Source organism: Mastomys coucha, unplaced genomic scaffold, assembly GCF_008632895.1.
Source record: "Mastomys coucha isolate ucsf_1 unplaced genomic scaffold, UCSF_Mcou_1 pScaffold12, whole genome shotgun sequence".
Classification (NCBI taxonomy): domain Eukaryota; kingdom Metazoa; phylum Chordata; class Mammalia; order Rodentia; family Muridae; genus Mastomys; species Mastomys coucha.
The window spans coordinates 12,617,279-12,639,660 of record NW_022196894.1 but is presented as its reverse complement, the minus strand read 5'-3'; the positions used below and the strand labels follow the sequence as shown (position 1 = coordinate 12,639,660).

At 41.2% G+C, this 22,382-nt stretch overlaps 1 protein-coding gene and 1 long non-coding RNA gene across 4 annotated transcripts in view; one reads left to right on the top strand and one right to left on the bottom strand.

The window, feature by feature from the left end:
- Nucleotides 1–5,307: 5,307 nt before the first annotated feature.
- The window catches only part of Prkdc (protein kinase, DNA-activated, catalytic subunit), a 204,043-nt gene continuing 186,968 nt past the window's right edge, over nucleotides 5,308–22,382 (bottom strand). Inside the window, exons 77-86 of the mRNA XM_031363186.1 lie at nucleotides 18,028–18,232; nucleotides 16,203–16,270; nucleotides 13,534–13,754; nucleotides 13,193–13,285; nucleotides 12,240–12,329; nucleotides 11,445–11,516; nucleotides 11,175–11,376; nucleotides 9,302–9,490; nucleotides 8,201–8,340; nucleotides 5,308–5,814 (exon numbers count right to left, since the gene is read on the bottom strand). Of these exons, the coding sequence (XP_031219046.1) occupies nucleotides 5,610–5,814; nucleotides 8,201–8,340; nucleotides 9,302–9,490; nucleotides 11,175–11,376; nucleotides 11,445–11,516; nucleotides 12,240–12,329; nucleotides 13,193–13,285; nucleotides 13,534–13,754; nucleotides 16,203–16,270; nucleotides 18,028–18,232 (1,485 nt within the window). The 3' untranslated portion in view covers nucleotides 5,308–5,609. The remainder of the gene's footprint in view (nucleotides 5,815–8,200; nucleotides 8,341–9,301; nucleotides 9,491–11,174; nucleotides 11,377–11,444; nucleotides 11,517–12,239; nucleotides 12,330–13,192; nucleotides 13,286–13,533; nucleotides 13,755–16,202; nucleotides 16,271–18,027; nucleotides 18,233–22,382) is intronic.
- LOC116085623 lies at nucleotides 11,199–13,788 on the top strand. Of its 3 annotated transcripts, none has more exons than XR_004116674.1 (3): nucleotides 11,199–11,460; nucleotides 12,721–12,885; nucleotides 13,591–13,788. It is a non-coding gene; the product is annotated as an uncharacterized LOC116085623 (long non-coding RNA). The 3 variants fall into 3 exon arrangements; XR_004116673.1 differs by having other exon boundaries at nucleotides 11,201–11,460; nucleotides 12,781–12,885; XR_004116672.1 differs by having other exon boundaries at nucleotides 11,210–11,460; nucleotides 12,809–12,885.

Sequence of the window (22,382 nt, the reverse complement as noted above, 5' to 3'; positions counted from 1 at the left end):
GTGATATTTTGAAGAATGTATCTGCTTTTTGCGTTTGTCTGAAGTCTGCCTGAGTCTAAGGTGAAGAGACTCAGATTAATTGCATTGACAAAAGGAGGTCTGAAGATAACCCAGCTTAGAGTCTGTGCTGTAGTTTACTCTCATGAAGGGCATTTTGATTAAATGTAGGAAGCTTAGAGAGGAAAAATACAAAATGTATGGTTCAAAGAATAAATGGACACCAGGAAGTAGAATGGAGTCAAATCATATGTTCAAGGAAGTAAAACAAATTAAGGGAGTGGTGACTTCTGGGCAAGATCCCACCCAGCTAAGCTTATTGTTTATGCTTTTGCAGTTGAACAAGAGATATCATTATTATTACCTGGTCATTGTATTCATTTAGACATTTAATCTGGAACGAACTAAAATCCAAAAATGGAGGACATACCTGTAATCCAGAACTTGAGGTTGGAAGACACAGGCTTTTGATCTGGATCTTTAAGTGGCCATGAAAATCCCATAGGATCTTAGACCCAGGCATGGTGGTAGTACACACTTTTAATCCCAGGAGACAAAGCCAAGCAGGTCACTGAGTTCAAGGCCAGCCTGGGAGTTCTAGGGAGTAAAGAAAAGCTTAAATCCAAGCATGTTGGCACACACCTTTAGTCCTAGCATTCAGGACATAGAGCCATGCAGATCTCTGAGTTCACCGTCAATCTACAGACCAAGTTCCAGGACAGCCAAGTTTAGGCAGTGAAGGAGTTGGAAAACAGAAAGCTGGTAATAAGGGAGGCCATGTTCTAGCGCCAGCAAGCATTAGAACTGGCTGCTTTAGCCATGTGGCTCTGGTTTAGAGTCAAGAATAAAAGTGGTTACCAGGACCACTGATGCTGGTTAGTTGGAGTTAAGGAATTAGCAGTGATTAAGAAGAAACCAGCATCACTGAGGTGAAATCTTCTGGGAAGTGTTTTCTGAGAGCACGGAGAAGCTGTATTACAGAGATAGGCAAGTTTGTACCTCATGCTGCATCTGGAAACGGTAATGTGTAAGAATCACCCAGGTGGTACTGGTTTTAAAGGCATGAATGGGTCATAGAGAGCAGCTGAGAGAAGCTGGTACTGTGAGAAGTCTGGGAAGGCCATTGGTAAAGGTGCAGTTTTAGTTGGAATTGACAGCCCAGGCCAGAAGGGGTCATACTGAGAAGTTAAGTTTAAGTTTTCAAACTGTACTGTGGGAACTTAGCCATTAGTTGAACTCAGAGGGAGACCGGCTCTCAGAACCTAGAAACAATGGGAGACCAGCAGCTCCCAGAACCCAGAAACAAGGAGATCAGGTCAACCTGGCAGAGAGAGGGTAACAAATGACTGCCAGGTGGCTAACCTGCCCCTGAACCCTAGCACGAGCCAGCACCAATCAGAAACCACCCTGTACCTTCCCCTTACCCCAGTCTTCCCTTTTGCCCCAGCAACTGCACAGGAATAAAAAGCTGCTTAAGGCCTTGCTTGGGGCCAGACTCCTCTACCCCTGCGAGGGATATGAGTCTCACCGCAGCTAGCTGGAATAAAAAGCCTCTTGCAGATTGCATCAAGTTCCTGTCTTGGTGGTGTGTGGGGTCATCGCTCCCAGGATTTGAGTGTGGGGGTCCCTCCAGGAATCTCACAATACAAAGAAGTTGAGGCTTAGCACCAGGAAGGAAGCCTATGAGAGGCTATTAGTGAAATCTAGTTGCAGCAGAAGACCCCAGCAAACTGGAGATGTCAGTACCATGAGATGATAACCAAGAATGGAGTGGAACTCACAAGATCCTGGAGTACTACAGTGGGCAGAGCTGGAGATGTGACCCAAGCCCTTTTGAGGAGCCCAGATCATGTGTGGATCTCAGACACTGGAACAAGAAGCTGTGAAGTTGAAGTTGCCTTGGAGGCCCCTAGACGTTAGAGATGTCAGAGCTGTGTGATACCTGATGAGGAAAACTACTAACAGGGAGTAGAACTAACCCAAAAGAAGTTTGTTGTAGTCAACCAAGCTGAAAGGATTTGGAGATCTGAAGAGCGCTTTGACATCAGACATGGAGATGCAAAATTCAGTTTGCTGAGCTGCCTTTTTGTCTAGCTTTTGTCCGGGATTTCCTCTTTTCCTTTTTTCTTTTTTTTGAGACAGGGTTTCTCTGTGTAGCCCTGGCTGTCCTTGAACTCACCCTGTAGACCAGGCTTGCCTCAAACTCAGAAATCTGCCTGCCTCTGCCTCCCAAGTGCTGGGATTAAAGGTGTGCGCCACCACCATCCAGTTTGTCCGGGATTTCTTATGTCATTTTGGAATGGTAATGGTAATGTATATCCTGAGATGTTGGAGGTATGTCATCTGCTTCTTGATTTTATAGGGGATTACAGTTAAGTGACTGGATGAATCTCAGATGAGATTTTGAACTTTTTTTTCCCCCCAAGACAGGGTTTTTCTGTGTAGCCCTGGCTGTCCTGGAACTCACTCTGTAGACCAGGCTTGCCTCGAACTCAGGAATCCACCTGCCTCTGCCTCCCAAGTGCTGGGATTAAAGGGATGTGCCGCCACCACCCGGCTGAGATTTTGAACTTTTAAACATTTTTGAGACTGTGGGGACTTTTGAAGTTGGACTGAATGTATTTTGTATTATGCTATGTTTAGGTATGGCCTCCACAGACTCATGTGTTTGAACAAGCCTATGCTTGCCAGGGGGTGGATGGAATGTGGTAGTTTGAATACCCTTGTTCCAGGAAGTGACACACATTGTTGGAGTAGGTGTGGCCTTGTTGGAGGAAGTGTGTCACTGTAGGGGTGGGCTTTGAGACCCTCTTCCTAGCTGCCTGGGAGACAGTCAGTTCTCTCCTGACTGCAGTTGGATTAAGATGCAGAATACGCAGCTCCTTCTCTAGCACCATGTCTGCCTGCACATTGCCATGTTTCCTGCCCTGATGATAATGGATTGAACTTCTGAACCTGAAAGGCAGCCCTAATTAAATGTTGTCCTTTAAAAGAGTTGCCTTGGTCTTGGTGTCTATTCACAGCAATGGAAACCCTAACTAAGACAAATGGTCCCAACTTCTTGCTCAAAAGAGACAGGCTAGCACATTGGATTAGAAAAGACAATTCAGAGCCGGGCGGTGGTGGCACATGCCTTTAATCCTAGCCCTTGGGAGGCAGAGGCAGGTGGATTCCTGAGTTCGAGGTCAGCCTGGTCTACAGAGTGAGTTCCAGGACAGCCAGGGCTGTACAGAGAAACCCTGTCTTGGAAAACCAAAAACCAAAACCAAAACCAAACCAAAACAAACAAACAAAAAAAAAAGACAATTCATCTGGGAATAGTGGTAAACATTTTAATTCCAGAACTCGGAAGGCAGAGGTAGCAAGAACTCTGGGAGTCCTGGGATGGCTTGATCTAAAGAACAACCAGGGATATGTAGAGAGATCCTGTCTAAAAGGAAAACAATTCATCATTTCCTGCTTCCATCTAAGACAGATACTATCTTAGGGTGAAAGGATGAGCAAAGGTATTCCATGCTAATGAAACCAGAAAACAAGGAGGATTTGAAGCCAAATAGACTTAAAGCATAACTTACCAGAGATAAAGGTCATTTCATACTGAATCAAGAATATATATGCACAAAACTTATGTTAGGAGCAACCTTGTTTGAACATTGACTGCTCTGTCAGCCATAGTGCTTACTCAGTCTTGGCCTCTGTGAGAAAGTATTAACCCAGTTGAAAATTAACAGCTGCCTCAGTGGGAAAGTACCAGCACAGATAAGAACAAATAGCTATTAATCTTGCTGATAGGTATCTAACAACCCACTTTGTTATGAGAATCTACTATAGATTTTGTGGTTGGGTATCTAGCAATTCATTTTTCTATGAGATCCAACATCTATGGGTCTTACAGACAGGTGCTTAACTACCAGCCCGGTTGGGAACAAAATAGCTATGGATCATATAGACAGGTACCTGGCAACCGGTTCTGTTCCATTCGCCCCTGCTGAACTTTTTACCTACCCAATTTCCTGGTCCTGAGAGCACCTGCACTCCAAGAAGACAAAGTGACCCTATTCCCTCCCCTCGCCCCCTATCCTGCTTCAACGAGTATATAACTGGGATGGGAACAAATAAAAATTGTCAGCTTTATCAGACTTCTTGACTTGCTGTTCGTTCTTTGTGTTTCTTGCCCCCCCATTCTCTTCCAGGTGACCTCCCTGGTTCCTGTTCAAACGCCGGGCCGGGGCAAACTTAGGTGTACTCAATCTTATAAAACAAATGTTATTTTAGACATAAAGCAAGATTACCCCTAACACAGAAATAGGTGACTCAAATACCACACTTACACCAAGAAATGGTTTTTCAAACAGCAATAAAAATGACAAAAAATACAGCTATGGAGACTGAATAACAGACTACACACACACAAATATGAGATGCCAACAGGGTAGGATGCTTCTGCCAAACCTAATGATCTGAATTTGATCTATGGGATCTACATACTTCCAATCCAATGTGGGTTAAAAATGGGATCCCACATCCAGCCCAGCGGGAGGTTAGGTGTGGCTCCTTAGTGGAAGACCTGCTCCATTGCTCCAGCACAGTAGATCTCGATGAGAAGAGATAGTCCATGGTTTTAAGGCATTTACTGTAGAAAGGCAGAGAGAGGAAGAGAGTAGAGAAGCAGAGGCCGGCCATAGTCATGTGGAGAGAGGGGGAAGGGAACTCAGAGAGAGGGGAAGCAAGGGAGCAAGGGGCAAGAGTAAGAGCAAGAGAGTAAGAGAGGGAGGAGGAGGCAAACAACCCCTTTTATAGTGGGCTGAACTACCTGGCTGTTGCCAGGTAACTGTGGGGGTGGAGTCCAGACAGCTAACGTGACTAAAGGCAACAGAATTATGGAGCTGGGGCCTTGTGTCAGGAGCATAGCGTCTGGGAGCATGGCAAACTTCCTTCTGTCCCTTGCAGATTAATCTGCTGGGTCTCTGAGGTTTAAGCCTAGCTCGGACAGAAAACAGGCTGCCTTTCATGATCCTACAACCATGTGCGCGCGCGCAAGTGCACACACACACACACACACACAAACACACAACTCTGAGATGCCAAGAGGGTAGGATGCTTCTGCCAAGACTGATGATCTGAATTTGATCCATGGGATCTACATACTTCTACTTTTCTACTTCCACACATGCAACATGGTGTACAAACACCCACCTCACCCAACAAAAGAACACAGGGAGAAATGATAAAGATTGGAGCAGAAATTAATGAAATAAAAATGAAAAAAAATGCAAAGAAATCAGTGAAACAAAAAGATGGCTCTTTGGAACAAGGAATAAATATTTGTCATATCATTTATTTTTACATGTGTGCGTGTGTATGTATGTGTGGGTGAATGTAAGACATGGCACATGTGTGGAGGTCAAAGGAGAACTTCCAGGAGTGGGATCACTGCCTCCAATATGCGTCTCAGGGACTGAGGTTAGTTAGGTCATTAGTGTTGGTAACAAATGCCTTTATCCCTGACCATCTCGCCAGCACTATAAAGTAGATTTCTTCAGACTGTCAGTAAAGGTCTAGGAGACGCTCTTGGAGATACGGTGCTTTATGATTGGTGACACCCATAGACTTTACATCCAAGGCTCCCATCCTTGCCAAGTCCTGCCAAGGATATTGGGGTCTGTCGCCTGATCCACCAAGCACTTCACCTGAGTCTCTTCTGAAAGTCCACTCTCTGGCTCTTGTGCACGAATGTTGTAGTCTTTGTTGCCTCGAGCTACAGCTGTATAACTCAGAAAGGCAGGTGAAGTTCCATGGCCTAGACGTAGCTCATCGCTGGAAAAAAGTATTGAATGACTATGAAAAGACAGACACAAATAACTTTTCTCTTTTGACCTGTATTTCTGGCTATCCTTTATAAATATTCTATTATCATTTATCACTTTCCCACTCATGTTACTCATAACTGAGAATTCAAAGTTTGGGTTGGTAGAAAAATAAAGCATGAATAATACAATTATTAACATTTGCTTGGAAATTTTTGTTCAAACATGAGCTTTCATTTTTCTAGGGTAGCCACTCAGGAGTGGACATGCTGGCTACAATGGTAACTCCATTTAAATGCCCACCATCCATGCACCTCTCCACACCCCTGCTCACACTTCTCATCCCATCTAAAGGCCGTCATAACACACAAGATGCAGATTGTCACTGTATTTGCTAAACTACCACTTATGCTGAGTACGTCTCCCTTCAGTTAGTGGCCATTTGTACCATTTGTACATTTTTCTTTAGAAACATGTTTGATTACTTTGATCATGCTGTCTTTGTATTATGGAACTACAAGGAGTTTGTTTTTGAGAAAAGGCCACTTGTCACAGTTGGCCACAAACCTAGTATATAGTCAAGGATGACTTCTAACTCCCATCTGCTAAGATCATAGGTTTGTATCACCACACTGGGCTTTAAGAAAGATTATTTTAGAGATTTGTGTCTGTGCTTGCGAGTGCCTCTGGGGGACAGAAGAGGACAGCAGATTCTCTGGAGCTGGAATTACAAGTGGTTATAAGCTTTGTAAAATGGGAACTGGAACTCTAGCCCTCTGGAAGAGCAAGTGCTCTTAACTACTGAGCCGTCCCTCTATTACCCCTTGCCCCCACAATGTGCTTTTAAAGAACTTATAAACTTTAGGCATGAATCTTTTCTCAGATAATATGACTTGAAGAATTTTGTCAATATAGGGACTGTCTTTTTTTTTTTTAATTTATTTATTTATTTTATGTATATGAGTATACTGTAGCTGTACAGTTGGTTGTGGGCCTTCATGTGGTTGTTGGGAATTGAATTTAGGGCCTCTGCTCGCTCTGGTCAACCTGCTCGCTCCGGCCCAAAGATTTATTTATTATTATAAATAAGTACACTGTTGCTACCTTCAGACATACCAGAAGAGGGCGTCAGATCTCATTATGGGTGGTTGTAAGCCACCATGCCATATGGTTGCTGGGATCTGAACTCAGGACCTTTGGAATAGCAGTCAGCACTCTTACCTGCTGAGCTATCTTGCCAGCCCTGTCCTTTTTTTTTTTTTTTTTTTTTAAAGAGACGACTTTTTAAATTGTATGTGTATGAATGCTTTATCTGCACATTATGTGCACTACATAATGCCTTATGTCTGAGAAGGACAGAATTGGCTCCAGATTCCCTGGAGCTCAAGGTACAGATGATTGTGGGTGGGAGAACCAAACCGGGTCCTTTCAAACTCCAACAATGCTCTTTAATGGCAAGCGATCTTTCTAGCCCCACTACTTAAAATTTTTTAAAAATGTATTTGCTTGTTCATGCACATGTATGCTCTAGAAAAGCAACAAGCACTCTTATTGCTAAGTCATTTCTGCAACCCTAATTTTAAAACAAAATCTAGCTCTGGGAATAGAACCCAGGCCTTGCGCTTTTAGGTTAGCTCAGGAACCCTCACTTACTTTCCCATTCCTCCTCTGTTCTTGATTGCACCCTATAAAGCACAGCTGGGAATTCTCAAGTCCAACTTGTGTATCTTGGTCTTCCTCATGCTTCTGGGGTCATACCTAGCAATGTCGTGTCACAGCCAAGTGCAATCATGAAGATCAACTTAGTGTTAATGACTCTGAATTGATTTCTGCAGCTCACTCTCTTGCTAACACCAATTACTGCATAGATCTGACACTACTGTGAAAATCAAGTCAATTACAGAGTACACCTTACTACTGCTCAGAACTGAAGTCTAAGTTTTTTACTTCCTAGGAATAATGCCTACAAATTTCTATCTGCTTTAGATTTCAATTTTTAAGTACTTCAAGCAAACCTAAAGGTCCGTGCAGCTCAGGTTACTATCTGAGAAGCCCACACTGTGCTCTTTGCTATGAGATCCTAGTGCTCATCAGGATCAAATGGGTCACATGCCCTAACAAGTACAAAGGCAAATATGAGTTCCAAGCCTCCTCATATGCATAACAATGTTACAGCATGACCTTAGTTCTCCTATTGGTGCTGGCTGTACAGAAGCACAAAACAGACATGGGTGTGAGCCCCAGCCCTTGCAGGCCTGGGCTTGGAGTGGTGGTAAGCCTCCCAAAGACTCATTTTCCCCATCTACACAGTGAAGAGTGTCATACTGCTCACAAGTGTCCGAAGTGCTTTGCACTTCTGAACACACACGGATTCTATGTTCACAATCAAGTCTTACCAAGTTATAACTGCTGGGTTGGCCCCTGCTAACTTTCTCTTAGCATAGCGTATTTTATGTTGTGAATACCAATTCTTTTCATTTACATTTATTTCTTTAATCCATGATCCTCCTTTTCTCTGCATTGTCTGCTCAAAACACTAAAGGGAAAGAACATAGTTTTTTCTACTTATTATATTAGCATATACAAATTACATTAAATTACATTAAAAAACATTAAACCAAGTAATGATCCTAAAACAAAGACATATAGTTGGAACAGCTCTGTAGCTTTCTAGTCAGATACTGACATGGCGCCCAGCACCATGACCATGTGATGCAGGCAGAGAGGTGAGAAGAAGTCCACAGGAAAGGATGAGCTTAATGCTTTGGGGTCTATTCTGGATAACTGATTCAAACAGCACTATTTGTTCTTAGGATTAAGGAAAAATTCACATGGAATGACTTCTAATCAAAAGTTGTTGTTGGCTGGAGAGATGGTCAAGAATTAAGAGTACTTGATGTTCTTAGAGGACCAACCAGGGTTCAGGTCCTAGAAATCACACGGTTGGTTACAGTTTTCTGTAATTCTAATCTAGGCACTCCCTCTTCTGGCCTTTGTGGGCACTGCATGTATATGCACTTACATACCTGCAGGCAAAACACTCATAAAAACTAACCATTTTTTTTTTTTTAAAGTTGTAGGTTCAGATTGTTATAATTCCAGAATGTGCATTCACATTGTTATAATTCCAGAAATCAAGAGGTTGAGGCAAGATTCTTTTGAGTTGTAGGGCAGCCTTGGCTATATGGTGAGTTCTAGGCTAGCCCAGGCTAGAGTAAGACCGTATCTATAATTACAACAACAATAACAGCACTAAATTGTGTATGAAAACAGAACTCATACTTACTGTTACCAATGTTACTGTAACCTCCAGTTAGGCTCAAACTAAACATAGTAGTATGTTTCCTCCAAATAAGTGTTTTGCTTTTTATCTGATTTTTTTTAGGTTAGTTTTGAGAAATGTAGCACAAAATAATATAAACATTTCAGTAAATACAATGATGCATTTTCACAATCCAAAGGAGACATGAGTGTGTCTATCCAAAACCAAAACGTACCTTCCAATCAAAGGAGGGTTCCTTCACAAAAATTTCCATGGTGTCGGTGAGCAGACCTGCACGTGAGCGGAAAGCCCTCAGTGCATGCACCATGACCATGCACATAAGACCCGTTTCTTTCATTGGCAACATGAGACTGACAAATTGGCGGGTTAGACGAAAAGGCATCAACTCAGGGATTGGAAGAAACTAAATGAGAGAAAAAAGTATATCTAAGTACATAGTACTGGATAGTTTTATGTCACCTTAACCCAAGCTAAAGTCATCTGAAAGGAGGGAATCTCAACTGAGAAAATCTCTCTATAAGATGGGGCAAGCCTATAGAATATTTTCTTAAATTAGTGATTGATGGGGGAGGACCGAGCCCATTATGGGTGGTGCCACCCCTAGGTTGTTGGTTCTGGGATCTATAAGAAATCAGGCTGAGCAAGCCATGTGAAACACATAAAGTAGCACCCCTCCACAGCCTCTGCATCAGCTCCTGCCTCCGGGTTCCTGCCCTGTTTGAGTTACTGTCTTGATTGCCTTTAGTGATGGGCTATGATGTGGAAGGGCAAGCCAAACAAACCCTTTCCTCCCCTTATGTAGTTTCATCATAGCAATAGTGATGCTAACTATGACATAAACGAATTAGAACTCTCAAAAAAAAAAAAAAAACCAGGCAAAATGCAAATAAAGCACCACCTTAAAGTTATTATTTCCTTTTAGTGAGGCTACAAACTGTATCTTGTTTTTGATTTCTCTCTCTTTTTCTTTTTAATGTTTATTCTGTCCCAACAGGGGCTGGTTCTCTCCTTCTACCATGATGTGGGTTCTGTGCACTGAACTTAGGTCATCAGGCTTGCTGGCATGCACATTTACCCACTGAGCCATCTCACTGGTCCTGTTTTTTAAGTTAGGGTCTAACACTAAAGGCCATGCTTGCCGCCTTGAATTTGCAGTCATTTTCCTGTCCCAGTCTCCCTTGTGCTGAGGATATAGGCATAAACCTGGGAAACTTCACATTTCTTAAAATCAGCTAGGTAATTCCTATACCCAAGAATAATCGATTCAGATCGCATATCCTCTCAAAGCATAAACTTCCATGGAGTAACCTAGAACCTGGAAGACTCAGAAGCACAACAGAAACAATTTAAATTACATTTTATATAAGACACTCTAGTTATATGTTTTCGTAACAATGTAATATCCTTTTCTTCTTGGCTCTGATTACATATCACTATGTTTGCCATGACTTACAGGTCATGTACGAGCCTAAAATGAGGGTGAGATTATTTGTTTCTTCAAAAAGTGTCAGGTTTCAGAACAGTGCCAAAGACAACTTAACCTCCTTTAATTAATTTCTGGAGGTGTTAATGCCACATGGTTGTCAACTTGACTTCCTCTGGCATCAACTAAAACCCAAGCTTCTGGGTGCACCTGTTAGGGATTTCCTTGATCGGATCCTTTGAGGTGGGAAGACTCTCATACTACATCTGGGCCACACCTGGTGGCAGCCTATATAAAGGACATGGAAGAAAAAAACTTACTTTTTGCCATTACCCTAGGTTTCGCTAGCAAGTTCATCTACCCTGTTGCCGAGGCATTTCCTCTGCTGATATTATAATCTACTTCTTTGGGATTCCAACACAGACTCTCTAGGAATCTTCCAGGACTCTAGCACCTGGCTGGAACTGCTGAGACATCCAGTCTCCTGGACAAGTACTGGATTGTTCAGAATCCTTTCTATCAGAAGACAGCCATTGTTAGACTAGCTGAACCATGGTCTAAAATCCTATGTATATGTTCATTCTATCAGTTCTGCTCCATTAGAGAATCCTGGCTAACGCATATTCCAGTTCTAGATCAGGAGGGAGAGTTAAGCACAACACACCTGAGTAGCTGTTCCAAACGCATGTCCAAAGTCAATTCCAATCACACTGCCTGTCTCCATGGCCACCATGAAATTCTCCAGGTGTCTGTCTCCAATACCGAGGAGCCAGTGGCTGATGCACAGCAGTGCATGAGAGCTGGCAAAGTGGGAACGCAGTGCCAGGAATGCCTCAGGGCTAGTGCTCATCTTTATAAAGGCCCGCCTAGGAGAGAAAAGCCATGTATCACCTCTGCTATGCCACTAGGTTTATGAAGTCACAAACATACTTACTTTAAGAGATCAGCAGGTACTTTATTTTCCCTTTTTCTAAAAGCCACAACTGTTTCTGTACGGTTAGCTTTTCTGTGATTTAAGAAAAACATTTCATTAGAACAAATTTCTGGTGACTTTAAAATTTAAAATTATTTATACTGAAATATTGTATCAACTGGGCATGGTAGTACTTGGGAGAAGAGACAAGTGGATTTCTGAGTTCCAGAATAGCCAGAGATACACAGAAAGACCTTGTCTCAAAAAACCCAAACCCTGACCCAAAAGAAAAATGTATTCTTGATGTCAAATAACTATATTTTAATGATATCTACAGCAAAATGTATTCTCTGCTTTCTTCCCTCCCTTCCCAGTGCTGGACACAGATGCCAGGGCCTCACATAAGCTAAGTCAGGGCTGTAACCATATCCCTAGACAACCTGATGCCAATTTTTTAAGAATCAAAAGTATGCACTTTTTAGAAGAATGAACAAAGGTAGAAAAGTTCAAGTTACTTGTACATTAGCACATAGGCTCCCATACTTTTTTTTTATTAGATATTTTCTTTATTTACATGTCATATGATTTTTCTTTTCCCAGTTTCCCCTCCCAGGAACAAACAAACAAACAAACAAACAATGAAAAACAACAAGAACAAACCCCTGTTGCCTCCCCCCTCCCCATGCTTGCCACCCCACCCTCTCCCACTTATTGGCCCTGGCATTCCCTACACTGGGGCACAGAACCTTCACAGGACCAAGGACCTTTTACGTATGGGAGCACATAGGCTCCCATACTTAAAAGTCAAAAACTTACTTGTACATTAGCGCATAGCCTTTAGAATCACTTCTCCCTGACACTTTTTTCAGCCAGTCATGATAGTCATAAATTGGTGCATTGAGATCACTAGCAAGTAGGAAAAAGGGAATTAGAATTAAGGAGGTATTTTGCATAGCCAAGAACATAGAAAATATATTGAAAAATAGTGAATAAATACAACTTTCAATATGCCATATTCACTCTTAATGACTCCAAGATAAACTCAAGCGCTAACCCATACAAAAACTCAAGCAGCTAACCCATACAAAAACTCAGGCACAATAGAGTCAGGTACAAAATATTTCTCTTTAAATACAGAGAAAAACAACATATTCAAGTAAACATAAAGATCTGTGACCTAGGTATGTCACCCTGAAAGGCAGCCTGCTAATCATGATATCACTGCTAATAGGCCTCATTTGACAGTAAGTTAAATCTTTTACAAATCATTCACAAATCCACTTTTCCTTATTTTTAGACTAGACTCTAGATATTTCTTTACCACTTCCTGAATGTAGACACATATACAAAACTCTAGGTAAGATGAAGCCTTTTCTTACTGTCAGCCATCTCATCCTGAATTTGAAAAGCTTCAGTGACATGTCCCACAAGAGTCGGCACATGTGCAGGTCGATACACTCTGGTATGTATACATTTGGCCACTTTTTAGTTTGTGCTAGATGTCTTTCTAATGAGTTTTCAGAAACCAAAACAAATAATTACAAGTTGAGGGTCAGGTTGGCTGTATGCACCTGTGATCATGAGTCCAATGCCAACCTAGACTATACGTGAAATCTATCCTCAGAAACAGGGTGTGTGTGTGTGTGTGTATGTGTGGGTATGTGTGTGCGCATGCACGGGTTAATAAAAGCTAGTGTGTGCCTTTAATCCCAATGCAGGAAGATCTCTAGGCATTTTTAGGTTACCCAAGGTGACATGGGTGACATTACATGTTATAAGCCACTTTCTCCTCTTGTGACATATTACTCAAAAGAAGATTCTTCAAGGTCATAGTATTTTCAATCCATTCAATTAATCCCAATCTGAAAAATAAAACAAAATATTTACAAATAAGTACAATTGCTCTTTCTTCATCAGAAAAAGTATTCTGAGTCAGAGCAAAACAGCTTCCTTCCCATCCACTTTACTTCCTCATCCACTTTCCCATGTAATTCTACTTGAATGTAAGCCTCCATGGGAGGCTGTAAGAACCCATAAGCCCACTTCAGAACTCAGGCAGGGTAGGAGATAGGCTCTCTTCCCAGTATAAATAGGTTCACTCAGGCCATACCTAGTGGTCATTGGCATGACACGGTAAGTCCTTAACTGCATGTTTCTCTGACTGCAGGCAGCATCCTGAGAGAGAATGGCATTCATGACCTCAAATAGCTGCTCAATGCGCTGGTCCTGCCGGAGGTCCTCACCACCTTTTACCAGGAATGGGTATTCCTTTTCATCATGGCCTCGAATAACAATGCGCTTTGGTTTCCTTATGGAGCTCATTACTTTTACCTTTAAACAGTAAGAGATTTGTTGTTGTAGTGGGTTTGGTCTAATGCTGCTTGTATTATGTTAATTTGGGTCCCCAAAATTGCATAAGAATCTCCAAATCTTCGTGTAAGACATTGAGGAACCCTGTCCCTAGTTGGTTTTGATTGCTGAATAATGGTGTCAGCAGCCAAAGGCTGGGCAAGGCAGACAAAGGCAGGACATTTAGGATTCCCGGGCTAGGGACAGGGAGAAAAGAGATCTGTGGAGCTAGGGGAAGGTGGAGAGGAGATGCCACACCTGAGAAAGTGTGGGACAGAGAGCACAGCCACCATGTAGGAGCTGGGGGAGAGTGGCCTTCAGAGGGCTGCCTGACTGGGTCCAGAGCAGCAAAGACAGACTATAGATTTTAGTAAGTAATAACTTGGGAATATCGGAGGGAAGTGGATAAGGCATGTGGACGTTAGGAAGTGACCCAGCCATTGAGCTGTATAAGGCATATCAAAATATAAAGGCCGTGTAAATGTGTCTTTCATTCGGGAACCTTGAATATTCAAGGGTGGTAGTGAAGAACAGGTCTCTGCTGCCAGATCAATTCAAGTAGTTAATTAGGGACTGCTACAGTTATTGCTGTCTTAAAAAATAGTCTTGCTATGTTACCCAGCTTAGTTTCTAATGCCTGGGCTCAAGTGGTCCTTTTATCTCCTGAGGAGCTGGGGCTACGTGTGCACTACTACAGCAAAAAATACTTAAAGGGCAGTTTCAGAGTAGCTCACTGTACCACTGTCAGGATGGATGCATTCCACAAAGGACCTCTCTTTGGAAGACAGAATCAGGTGGTATACAAAAGCAGAATCTGGGATGTAGGTTTCAGGGCCATCTGTCATGCTTGCCTCTGCACTTCCCCCACCCCAGGCTCTCTTCCACAGTAAGGGCGGTGGGTGTGCAGGCACTAGCCTCTGTGCTTTCCCCAACCCCTGCAGTAAACTCGGGCTTCCTCCCCCTCCCTGGCCACTCCTAGGGAATTCGAGGAGCCACAGGTGCCAGCTTGAGTGAGATGGATGACAGCCTCCCTAGCCTCTGTGATGTTGAGGCTAGCACTCTCCCTGATAATTGGCTGGGCGCTTCCCAGGTGCAGCTGGTGCCTGTCTTTGGAAAAAGGATACTAGGGTCCCATGTTTAAATCATAGAAGGGAGGTGATCAGAGGTCACAGACAGTTATGGCCGGCCATAAAACTAGTTCCTGATAGCCCCCAAAAGATAATCCTTAGGTCAGAAGAACCCCCCTCTCAGCCTCCTGATTCCATCCTAGCAAATGGTATCTCATCTGAATCATGACTTGCCTCACCTGCCTCGCACCATCACCCTAGGCATTCAAAGGATTTCTAACTATGCTGTATAGAAATGCCAAGACACCCAAGCTCATGGTCACATTCCTGTCCTATGCCATGGGAAGGTTTTCAATCCGAGTCTGACTCGAAAATAAAAAGACTCTTATGCACAATTGCAGCGGACTCTGGAGTTCTTGAGCTCTCCTGGGTTTCCCTTGGAGTCAGGGCATAATACCTGTGCACACTTAACCATCTTGCTGGCAGGATTAAACAAGTAATTGTTCTCAGACCCACTCCCCTAATCACTCTGATCTCAGGACCTAACGTGTAGGAGAATAAATTAAGGACCTTGAAGCCAAGTGCCCTGGATATGGCCCAGTCTCCAACGGGTACTCTCTGGTTTAACTCATAATGTCAAAATACAGTTGGATAGCACTGTAGCTTCTTCCATGCCCCTCTATTTTTTTGTTCCCATCCTATAAAAATATTGTACAATCTCCCCTCGAGGATGAGGTTCAGATCCTGAACTGGTCACCTCCCTGAGCACTCAGAAAATAAAGTTTTCATTAAAAAAAAAAAAAAATAATAATACCTGTGCACACTCAATTCTTATTTACAGACACTGCCTATAACCATGGATATCATCCTCAGTATGTGATGTTCATTCAACATAAAGGTCTTTATCCATGATTAATTCTATACACAATCTACATTGGACATATACAGCTTATACTTACTTTACTACATTATATTTTTTCTTTGTTTTTGACATAATTCAATTGTACTTCTTCCTCCCCTTTCTCCTTCCAAACCCTCCCATATATCTCTTCTCACTCGCCTTCAAATTCATGGCTTCTGTTTTCATCAACTGTTACTGCATGCATTCATATATATATACTGTTGTTGTTGTCTATACATATGTATTCTGAAACTTAACGTACTAAGTCCATATAGTGAGAATGTTTCAGGGCTGACCATCTGGTGCTTAATTTACAATATTCTTAAATATAACTGACATTGAAACACTGGAGACACTATCTTTAGGAATCTGATCAATATTATAATTTGGGAACAACATGCTAGTGGAAAGCTGACTAATATATCAAATGTCACAGAGACAACAATGACAAACACGACCTACCCGCTCATCAAATCCAGAGATCCGCACATGATATTCAGGCAGTGGTTTGCTTTTCCCATCATACTGTCCTAAAGCAAACACAGAGCCTTGTTTAGGAACTGTGTTAGAAAACCTACATATTTAAAAACATATATGTTGATCTAATAAACCAGGTGTGGCTTCACCTTTAATCCTAGCACCTAGGAGACAGAGGCAGGTGAGTCTTTGTGAGTTCCAGGCCAGCCTGGTTTATACAGTGAGACCCTGCTTAAAAAAGAGAAACAAGAGAGCCGGGTGGTGGTGGCGCACGCCTTTAATCCCAGCACTTGGGAGGCAGAGGCAGGTGGATTTCTGAGTTCGAGGCCAGCCTGGTCTACAAAGTGAGTTCCAGGACAGCCAGGGCTACTCAGAGAAACCCTGTCTCGAAAAACCAAAAAAAAAAAAAAAAAAAAAAAAAAAAAAAAAAAAAAAAAAAAAAAAGAGAAACAAGAAAAAGGAAACAGCCTTATTTTCTTGATAAGTGTAATTGCACAGTTGTCAACAAAAATGAAACTGCATCTCTATACAGTGCTCTGATCTACTTGCTGAGAGGGGAGAATCAGTCACCAGATTAAAACATTGCTGTCTTGGGAAAATTCTAGGTTGGTGAACATGGAATAGGAAAGAAATTTCTTCTGACAGTTTGCTGCATTTGTCCCCCTCAGTGTGACAGTCTGTTTTCCTGCTGCTGTTCTCTTTGAATGGGACCAGCTGGTGCCTAGGAAGTGACCTTTCTACACTGCTATTTATTTCTGAAGAAAAGTTATTCAGAAGCAAAGTAGGAGTCAATGACTTGGGGTTCTTATAAGTACAAAATCGAAATCTGAACAATTGCCGTAAAAAAAATATAGTAAACTATACTAATTCATAGTACCTACAGGTTTTCCTAATAATGAATATGGTTGAGCTGGGACACTGGAGAGATGCCTCAGCAGTTAGGAGCATTTGCTGTTCCAGAGAACCTGAGTTTGGTTCTCAGCACTCATTTTAGGAGGCTTACAACCATTAATAAACTCCAGCTCCTGGGAATACGACACCCTTTCTTGGTCTGTGGGGACATGCACTGACATGCACCTACATCCGTGGACACATAACCAAAAATAAATAAATCTTAAAACCAAAACAAACAAAAAAATCCAGATGGGCTGGGGAGATAACCCAGTGGGTAAAAGTGCTTCCAGTACAGCACAAGTTTAAATTGCCAGAACTCATGCAAAAGCCAGATATGACAGCTTGAGTTGTTATCTGTGGTCCTCGTTGCTCCAGGTCCTGTGATCCCAGGAGATCTGTAAAGCACAGGCACACACAGGCCAGCCAGCCTAGTGTATGAGGCAGAAAAAACAAAGTCCTGTCTCTCAAGCAAGGTGGAAAGGAAAGATGAATACTAAGGGTTGTTCTCTGACCTCCACATACAAATTTTATATAATATATGCACCCCTGTGTACACACACACACAAACATACACATACCTGTCAAGATCCCAACACAAGTTCTTGCTACCACGTTATTCTCCTTAAGTGTTCTTCTTGGGCTGGTGAGATGGCTCAGCGGGTAAGGTCCTGAGTTCGGATCCCAGCAACCACACTGTAGCTCACAACCACCAGTAATGAAATCTGACACCCTCTTCTGGTGCGTCTGAAGACAGCTACAGTGAATTACGCCCAAAGTGAGCGGGACGGCAGAGGTCCTGCCCAGCCTCACACCTGATGGCTCATAGCCATCTGTTCAGCTACAGTGTAGTCATACACATAAATCTTAAAAAAAAAAAAAAAAGAAGTGTTCTTCTCACTATTGGATGTTAACTCACCAGGAATCTCCAGTTCACTTCTTAGGAACTCCACTTTGAATTTACTCATCCAGGGAGAATACTCTTTCAGGTTCCCAGGTAGCTTTGAGTCGTTCCTCATCCTGACAAGTAGTGAGCTAGTGATATTATTAAAGTCATCAGGCTTCATCGTAAGCAGCTTAGAACCACCATCTCCAAAGTTTTTGACAAATTCTTTCCCAAAGGCCTGGAAATTAAAAATTTACTGTAAAGATTGGTGCTTTTTTTTGTACATTCGAAAAAGCCCCAAGCTTATGAATATTTCAGTATTCTAAAATGTCTCGAATGTCTCTCTTGTCTGTGTCTTATCCTCCTTTAGACAGGTCATTATTAGAATGGCTCCTAGTTACAAATTCTAGTCTGCTTCAAAAGCACAGTGAAGAGCTGAGAGTATGGCATAGGCCTTCATTCTCAGCACTGGAGACAGAGGGAGGGCAATCTCTATGAGTTCAAGGACAGCTTGTCTACAGAGTGAGTCCTTGTCCCCCAAAACAAAACAAAAATAGAAAAACAAAACAACCATGGTAAGGCCATCTAACCTCTCTGTACTCTGTCTGGTCCTAGGCCTACTTTTATTTGATGAACAAAGAATGACAGGAATAATTAGGAACAAAGTTAAAAGCAAAATCAAAGGAGCAATTAAATAACAACAAATAGTTCATAATTCTTCATAGGAGCTAAGAGAAGAGAGAAAAGGTGATAATGTTCTCAGTCAGGGTCTATGGAGACACTGCTCTAGATCATAAACCAGTATAAATATCATAAGATCAATAATTCCAGAAGCAATTATCAGAAGTACTGTATCTTGGAATGTATTAGTCCTTTTAAAAATATTTATTTGAATGAAAATCTTGATATCAAATAAAGACAAAGCAAAACTGAAGACTGTCAAGATTTAGCAGATCATCTTTTTGGCTTTAAAGCAGAGTCTCATGCAGTTCATGAATTTCTGCTTATTTTTTTTTTGTTCAAACTGTCATTAATCTGATAGTTTCTAGTAAGAAAACTGACATATAAACATATTTCTTCAATTTAGAAATGAATTAAAAATATAGAAATAAAGGACTGGGGATAGTACTGTGCATAGTATGCCTGGGGTGCTAGATTTAGTCCTCCGAACCACACAGGAGTTTGCAGCTTAGTAAAAGGCTGAATGTGGCTGTGCTTGGCAACAGCAGGAAGGGACAGTGATGTGTGTTGACATACTCTTAGGGCAGGCCTACTGGACCCAGTATACAGGGAAAGGATTTGAATCTAAAGTAGCTATGGCTTTAAAAAGAGAACATGGCAGGTTTCCAAGTGAGGCCATTCTCATTCAGTTGAAAAGACAGGATACGTGATAGGCTAAGATGGGCCGTAGCTCAGAACCATGGAAATGATGCCCTTTCACAGAGATGCTCTCAGCCTGTAGGCTGAGGGGTCTTGATCTACTTCTTCAACTGTCTCTCTCATCCTCCTTTCAGTAAAGCACAGGCCAGAACACAAACAACATCCTGTTCACAGCTTTTGTTCATTAACAGACAGTTCTTCTAGACACTGTCCAGCACTTTCATATGATAATGGCCTGTGCAGGCTCTGATAACAGACTTGTAAAGCCTACAAAGCTGCAAACCTGAGCCTGCAAAATGTATGGGCTACTTTTTTGGGAAAACAAACCAAATATATTTTTTCTTACCTAATATTTTATAACTGCATAATTTTATTAAACTAACTTAAGTATAATTTATTACTTAATTATATGATGATTCTGTTTAGAGTCACTTAAATATTCAAGAATCAATACCACATACACAATAGGATACTGACCTCACGGTGTCGGAAAGCGAACTACAGAAGTTCATGGTGCTTCAGGGTGTCTGCCCATGTTGAAGCTATAGACGACTTGTGTGCTCCTTCCTACCTTTGATCTAAAGTACACCAGGTGTAACCCACAAAAGCAACCTCTATTTAACTACAGTTATCCTAGTCACCTAATTTTTTTTAAGTTTTATTGCAATATGATGAGAAAAGTTACATGATTTTAATTTATCTGAATTTGTTAATATTTAAAAACATACTTTAAGTAAATGGAATTAAATCACATTCTTGTTTTCCTTTTGTACCCCAACTCCTCCCAGAGACACCCTTTCAATACCTACAATATCTTTTTTTATCATATTCTTTAAAATTTATAAAATATTATAACAATAAAAGTGAGTATTATAAAAGTTGTTTGATATAAAACAACAATCAATTTAACAGTCTTATGTAGATGTTTGTCTACGGCAATACTGAAAATACAAACATTTTTCTCAATATAAATTTTAAATGACTCCAAACATATTAACTGTATATTTCAAAATAATACATCACCACTAATATTTTCTTAAATGAACATAAATATATAAAGTGTTTTTGTTTGTTTGTTTTGTATTTAGTAGAGCTTAAGATCTTGGCTCTTACTGTGGTAACTTGATACAAGAGTTACAAACGCCAAGCAAAGCATTCAGTCTCACAGTGTGTTGTTCTCTTACAAGCCCCCTCCCAATTTAATTGTCAACATTACTTTTGGATATATAAATACTTTTAAAATATGTAAGCTGTTCTGAAAACCATAGTATAGTGTAAAAACATGAAATAAACAATACTACTAATAGAGAAGCTGAGCTAGGAGAAGCAAGATCTCAGGACCATTATGTTGCATGCAACAAGACACTGTCATGAACAAATAAGCTGAAAGTGTATACGGATTATATAATATTGGACCTATTTCTCCAATTACCAAATTAGAGAGACCATTGGATGACAATCAACAAATTTCTATTTTTTATTTTATTTTATTCTTTTTCTAATTTTTTTTGTTTTTTTGAGACAGGGTTTCTCTGTGTAGCCTTTGCTGTCCTGGAGCTCACTCTGTAGACCAGGCTGGCCTCGAACTCAGAAATCAGCCTGCTTCTGCCTTCCAAGTGCTGGGATTAAAGGCGTGCACCACCACCGCCTGGCAACAAATTTCTAATTCCTCATGTTTTTGGATTTCAATCGATTAGGAAATGTTGATAATATTATTTTTCATATTAACATATTAAGAAAAAGTAATTGTTACTCCTGTTGTTTTTGTTGTAAGAGGTAGAATTAGGCTTGTGTGGATTTGTTGAAAGATTACTTTCTTGCTTCTTCTAGGGTGTAGTTTTGCTCCTTATGTTGATGTTTCCATCTATTATCCTTTGTAGGGCTGGATTTGTAGAAAGATATTGTGTAAATTTGGCTTTGTCATGAATATCTTGTTTTCTCCATCTATGGTAATTGAGAGTTTTGCTGGGTATAGTAGCCTGGGCTGGCATTTGTGTTCTTGTAGGGTCTGTATGACATCTACCCATGATCTTCTAGCTTTCATAGTCTCTGGTGAGAAGTCTGGTGTAATTCTGATAGGCCTGCCTTTATGTTACTTGACCTTTTTCCCTTACTGCTTTTAAAAGTCTTTCTTTGCTTAGTGCATTTGGTGCCTAGTCACCTAATTTAAGGATATAGAGTAGAACAGAAAGATCAACAGTGGGAAGAAATTTTGTAATAAAAAATGAATATGAAAACATGCTAAGTAAAAGGTCTAGAAGGAGCTTTACCAGGTTACAGGGGCTGGTAGGAGCAGAAAATGAAGAGTAACTGCAACTGGCCACAGGGTTGGCTACTTTCTATGATGAATAAAATGTTCTAATAGCTGTGTGGTAATTACTTCAAACTTCTATAACTATACTAAAAGCTAATGCACTATACAAATTAGGTGAATGAACCGTAGGAACATATAATTTATATCCTAACATAACTGCAATGTAGACCGTGGGCTGGGGAACTACCAATAGAAGTGCCAGAATTCTCCTTTATTGAGTGTCTTGAGGGCTAATAGATGAAGTGAGGGCTAATAGTGCAGAACAGAGATAGGAAGGAATAAGCCTGTAAAGGGAAGGCATACATGAGGGATGAAGAATATCCTAATTGGTAGACCAGTAAGAGGTGAAGGGCCAAGGAAAAAAGATGCTGAGGCTGAGTGTCTATACCAAAAAGAAAAGTTGCCACAGTGGTCTATTGAAAGCATCCTTATGTGTTCTTCTTGGTGGGAATCCAGCTTATGTCTTTCCCATCAACTTTCTCAGCCTTCCTGTCTAATTCATTTACACTCCTTTGTGACAGCTCTCCATCAATAAATAATGCTTATTAATCACACTCAATATTAATGGTCTTAATTCTTTAATAAAGAGACAAAGGCTAACACACTGGATTAGAAAATGAGATCTATCTTTATGCTGCATCCAAGAAACATCTCATCATCACCTCACAGTAAAAGGATGGAAAAAGATATTCCA